The sequence below is a fragment of the Bos indicus x Bos taurus genome, chromosome X (genome assembly GCF_003369695.1).
Source record: "Bos indicus x Bos taurus breed Angus x Brahman F1 hybrid chromosome X, Bos_hybrid_MaternalHap_v2.0, whole genome shotgun sequence".
Taxonomy (NCBI): Eukaryota; Metazoa; Chordata; class Mammalia; order Artiodactyla; family Bovidae; genus Bos; species Bos indicus x Bos taurus.
The window spans coordinates 56,519,953-56,525,952 of record NC_040105.1 but is presented as its reverse complement, the minus strand read 5'-3'; the positions used below and the strand labels follow the sequence as shown (position 1 = coordinate 56,525,952).

Here is a 6,000-nt window from a genome sequence, read left to right as displayed (position 1 = left end):
GTCGCAGAGTTGGACGCGACTGAGCACAGCACACACAATGTAATATACTTATTACATTAGCTCAGGTATTTTGTGAGCCAGAAGCTCAGGAGAAACAGTTTAGTTCTAAGGACAAACCACAAAACCGTACCGCAGGCTCGAAACAGTGAAACATAAAGCAGCATTTATTTTCCAAAAGCAACTGACACGCCCAGCACTGGGCTAGGATCCGCCCAGTCCTTATTAAATATGGCAGCGAGCAAGGCCGACCTACTGCGGCTGCGCGCACGGAAACTCCGCCCTGCACCGCCTTCGCCTCGGCTCTCCCCGCCCTGCTGACTCCCGGGCGGGGATCACCTCCTCCCCACCTCAGCTGAGGTGTGGGGAGAGTGCTGGCTGGGGCGCGCACGCGCAGACGGCGGCCGTGCTTGGCAGATCTTTGCGAGGCGCCTGTCACATGAGCCGCGGGCCCGCTCCGCTCCCCCTCCTCCTGGCTGGGCTGTGAATGAAGCTCTGCCGGCTACGTGGGGCGCTAGCTCAACTTAGTGTCCCGGACGCCAGAGCCGACTGAGCGCTCGGCCCGCCGGCGGCGGACACGGGCTCCGTCGCTCCGGATCTCGGCGACAGGTAAAGACAAATGGGCTGTCTCTACCGCAGCAGGTCTTAGGCGGGCCGCTGGTCCCCGGCCCACCCCCAGAGAACCCCCTGGGCTCAGAGACACAGGGGAGGCGCTCCCCCGCTGCCTCGGCCCCCGGAGATGGGGGTTCCCTGTGCCTGGCCGCCACCGCCTGGCACTCGGAGGAGTTAGAACGGCCAGTTCTAGCCAGTGCAGGGCGGCATCTTCCAGGGAGCCCAGCCCTATTCTCCGAGCCAGGGTCCCTGCGCTGTCCCAGCGAAGTTTCCTCGCGGAGCCGCGCCAAGCCCGCCCAGCTTTTGAATGGGGGAGGGAGGTTAGCTGCAGGCGTCCCCTTTCCACGATTGGGGCAGGGTGGCTTTGGCTGGTAAAACCTCGTCGAGGCCCCGTTCTTATCCATCCTGCTCTGGGCTGGCAGGTTTGTGTGGGTCGTAACGAAGAGGAGTCCAAGCTCTCGAAAAAGTAGTTGCTTCATTTTCCTTTTCCCACTTAACGCGGGGAGCTGGTTTTCTCCTGACTTTACAGGCTTGCGCTCGAGCGCCTTCTCCTCAAGGGAAAAACTTTTTACCTTCACGTTGATGTGCGTGTACCTTATTAATATTTCAGAGCAAATCACGTTTCGGGAGTGCCAAGTGAAGTTGTACGTGTGCCATATGATAACGTCAGTGTAAGCTACCCTGAATAAGTGAGGGAAATCCAGAAGTGTGAAGTATAAAAAGCCAGTAAGAATCTGCTTTATGCATACTTCATAGATTTATTAGCAGCTGCCCATGTTTGACTTCGGAGATGTTAAATTCTCCTGGTCCCATGAGGCGCGTATCAGTACTGCATGCTAAATAAGAGGAGAAAAAAAAGGCAAACCCAAACAAACTGCTCTAGGTTCCAGATAAGTCATCGAAGCAATTTTCCTGGTGATTCCATCCTGGGACTTTGTGAGTTCCTAGTTTCTTGGACTTCGCAAGCCTTTCCTTAGCCAAAGCATTGTCTTTTCTCTATTGGCTTCTTGGGGTTAGTGTGCACCTTCACACTTTCGTCCTTAAAAAAAGTCATTTCCATGAATAAGAGGGCTTCCCTGGTGGCTCAGACGGTGAGGAATCTGCCTGCAATGCAGGAGACCTGGGTTCAATCCCTGGGTCGGAAAGATCCCCTGGAGAAGGAAATGGCTACCCACTGCAGTAGTCTTGCCTGGAGAATCCCATGGACAGAGGAGCCTGGCGGACTACAGTCCATGGGGTCGCAAAGTGTCAGACACGATTGCGCTACTAAGCATACAACCATGCATGAATAATAATAGACAAAATGAGATTGGTAACTTGATATTTTTTTTATCTAGTTGATAGGTACCTGAGCGTTTATGTTACTCATTCCTCTTATATATATATTTGAGCTTTTCTGTTAAAACCTTGGCTAACTATCTGTTAAGTAAAACTCAAATCTAAAACAACGGCAAAAAACATCATTTAAAAAAGGCCAAAATGATGGCTGTCAAGTTCGTGTTAGTCTTTAGTGTGTCTGCTGTCAGCACTTTGACTTAGAGGGTGGAAGTGTTGCTTGTATGAAAGCTATGGAAATCGCAATCTACTTTGAAGTTCCCTGGGTCAAAAAGGTGAGGAATGTTTCTTAGAAAAAGCAGATCGGCTTGTATACTACATAAGGAAGACCACTCTAATACTTAAGAACTTGTTTAAATGGACAAGCAAAGTGTTTAATATAGTCATCTTCTAAATCAAACAAAGTAGTCAGACCTTTCATATTTTTCTCCCATTCCTAGTGCCTTTCATATCCTTTCAAGCAGTACTGTCCAAAGACTGAATTTGACATTTTAAAAATAGAAATTATCTGAATTAATTTGGTTTTACTTAAATTAATGTTCTCTTTTTACATTTTTCTTTTCCTTTGGTTCTTTTCCTTCCTGATTATAAAAGCAGTCTAAGCTCCTACAGGACATTGGCAAAATGTGAGAAAATATAATGAAGTGGAGAGGAAGCACCACGACCTTGAGGGCATGGCTGTTACACAAGATCCATTTTAAAACTTTAGTCCCAAATTTGCTCTCCTTTCTATGAAAAATTTTAATGTAGAGTTGGCCATTTTGAGGGTTGGGGAGGGCATTGGATATTATGCTGTTCTTCATTCCCCAAAATGTGCAACTTAGAGGTCACATCAAGAGACACTTAATAGTTATCTCATCTAGCCACCCATCCTTTGAGATTCTGAAACCTATGTACTGAAGATCCAGTGATTCATGCAGAATTGGACAACACTCAAGGGCAATATTAACTGACTCTAGATTTCCCCATTCTTTTTTCAGTGATACCTTGCTGCTTAGGTGGAAATATGACACTTGACTGTCTCTGCTTATGCAAAGAGAGGTCCAGAGAGGGACAGGAGATAATTTTCAAGGATTTGAATGTTTTTCATTTAGGTATTCGTTTTCTTGTTGACATTTTCAGGTTCCAGCTTGAGCATTCTGCAGAAAACAAGACGATACAGCTGCTGTTCTCTCCACATCCCAGTCGAGTCTCCCTACAAAACTGGGGGGTCTGGGAAACTCTGAGCTTGCTGACCTCAGCGTGGGAGAGAATAGGATCAAGATGGCCACGTGGCAGGGTAAGAAGTTAGTACTTACTCCTCCAACTGGTTTTTCCTCCTTCTCTATCCTCTACCACAACCCAAACCCCCAAGCCAGAGGCAGGCAGCCAGGCAGCTGTTTCTTTAATTTAACCGTTTGTCTTCGCCAGGACAAAGCTTTTTAGTTCAAAAGGACTTGCTGCTAGCTAGTTCCGATTATTTTATTTTATTTTATTTTATTTTATTTTATTTTTTTTTTTTTAGGAGTGAAGGGGTGTGTGTGGAGAGTAGGAGTAGCAGGAAAATGTCGTGCCAGGAGCATTTTCAAAGAACTGCCTTCATTTGAACATGTGCTCATGGGGGTTATAGGTCAGGAGATGGAGGATATTTTTTTCATATTTCAGTTTGTTTCTGGCAAATTTCCATCATAAGGTTCTCAAAGGTGGAGGAGACAGATGTCAGCACCTCTCTGGCTTTCTCTTCTCAATAAAGACTTTAAAGGCTATTCAATGTTATATGTTAATATTAATGCCTGTTCTAATACAATGGAATGACTTGAGAGCAAAGCTTAATGCTATCTTGCCTGATAGAGCACATCTCTTGTGAACCTGTGATTTCTTATCACATAAGTAACTTTCTTTTTATTTGTGGTGGGTTTTGAAGAGTATCAGAATCTCCAGGGATGCATGGGATTTTTATGTTTATCATAAGGGAGTATGAGTTTAAGAAATGATAGACAAACACTACGTAAATTGGTCTGTGACCCAAAAAAGGTTAAGAACCACTTAGATGGAGTAGAATGAAGGGAGCTCAAATGTCTAGAAATACTCAACAGGTAGGTTTGTTGGTGGTCTGATGTTTCTTTAAAAACTGTCTCCTGTTGGTTATGGCTGTAACAAGTATTTTTGATATGCTAGGGTTGTCACTTTAAAGATACTTGTTGAAATAAGATTCAGCCTATATGCCTGGTTTGACTCACCCAATGGGCATTTATCAGGAGAAGTTTGGATATTCTTGTTTAAATTCTGAGACATTCTTTAATTCAACAAGTAGAATATAGAAATGAGTAAGATGCAGAACCCTAGAGGGTTCCTTGTCTTATTGAGGAGACAAACTATATAAGCAAATAGTTGTGTTGGGTTGAATAAGTGTTATAATAGAGACGCAAAATGTGATGGATGCTCAGAGAAAAGCATAATGAACTGTGGGTTTTGAGCTGGCCTAAAAAAAATGAAAAATGAGTGGGAGTTTGCCAGATGGGCAAATGAGGGAATTGCATTCTGGGCAGACAGAGAAGCACTGTTTGGGAACTTCCAAGTTGCTCTGTTGGCCTCATGTGAGATGTGTGGGCCACGACCTCGGATGAAGCAGGAAAGGTAGTCAGAGGCCAGATGATAAAGAACCTTGTATGTCCTAGGAAGGATTTCACACTTTATCCCAAAGACAAAGATTCTAAACAGGAAAGTAACATCATCAGGTTTTGTTTTAGAAAGATTACTTTGGCAGCATTATTGAGGTAGGGTTGGAGCTGGAGAGAATGGAAACCAAGAACCAGTTGGAACGTTTCTGGTATAGTGGCTTAGGGAAGAGATGGTAAGGATCTGAGAAGAAGGAGGGGCAGCAAGGATAGAGAGAATGAGATGAATTCTGTGAACATTCTGTAATTGGATGTGGGAGGAACCGAGCCTGGGTTGACACCCAGTTTTGGGTGCCTGGGGCCAGTGAGTGGTGCCATTCATTGAGACGGGGACCATGAAAGGAAGTGACAGGGGTGTGGGGGTGGTGGGAAGTTAGTGTACTGCATTTGGTTTGGCCTGTTTTGTTTGAGATACTGTGAGCTGTCAGGTCAGTGTTTAAAAGACAGTGCTAAAAGTATGGAATTAGAGTTTGTGCAGGTGGGGAGCTAAAGTTGTGTTCCTGAGTGCATGCTAAATTGCTGTAGTCGTGTCTGACTCTTTGTGACCCTATGGACTGTAGCCCGCCAGGCTCCTCTGTCCATTGGGATTCTCCAGGTAAGAAAACTGGAGTGGGTTGCCATTTCCTTCTCCAGGGGATCTTCCCCATCCAGGGATCAAACCTGCGTCTCTTGCATTGGCAGGTGGGTTCTTTACCACTAGTGCCATCTGAGAAGCCCTAGAGTTTGTACAGGTGGGGAGCTAAAGTTTTGTTCTTAATGATGCATAAAAAGTATGTGTTTTCTTTCTGTTTAATGGAAATGTCATTAGTAAGTTAATGATTTATAATAAAAACACTTTAATGGATAACAGTTCTTAATAAAAATGTCATAATTTCTTAATAAGTAATATATTTTGCTATCTCAGGCCCTGAAATTTGATCTGCTTAAAATCACATTGGAGGCAAACAGCTTTTCTAGCATTAATGAAGAAGAGGGGGAGTATTCCACAGAAGTAACTGCAACTCATTCCTTGTTTTGTGCAGCGTCTGAAGTGACAAGCTTAGTACAGTGATAGTTTGGGTGGCAGTATGGTAGAATAGTTATAAGTGTGGGTCTAGGTTCAACTGCATTGGTTGTGTCACTTGGTAGCTGTGAGACCTTGGGCAAGTCCCTTAATCTCTTTGTGTCTCATTTTTCTCTTTTGTAAAATGGGGATAACAATAGAACTCAACCTTGAAAGGTTGTTTGACGATTAATTAAGTTAATATTAAACAAAACACTTGGAACATAGTAAGTGCCATAAAAGTTTGTGCCACTGGTTTTAGTAGTAAGCCATTTAGAATATTGTCGATCATACAATAAGTGCTCAGTAAAATTTAGCAATGGGCTTCCCAGGTGGCTCAGTGGTAAAAAATCTGCC

General features: G+C 44.4%; 1 protein-coding gene across 1 annotated transcript in view; it reads left to right on the top strand.

Annotated features, from left to right (window-relative positions):
• Positions 1-366: 366 nt before the first annotated feature.
• CLCN5 (chloride voltage-gated channel 5) overlaps positions 367-6,000 on the top strand; it is a 183,346-nt gene continuing 177,712 nt past the window's right edge. Inside the window, exons 1-2 of the mRNA XM_027535518.1 lie at positions 367-606; positions 3,067-3,223. Coding sequence (XP_027391319.1) covers positions 3,208-3,223 — 16 coding nt within the window. The 5' untranslated portion in view covers positions 367-606; positions 3,067-3,207. The remainder of the gene's footprint in view (positions 607-3,066; positions 3,224-6,000) is intronic.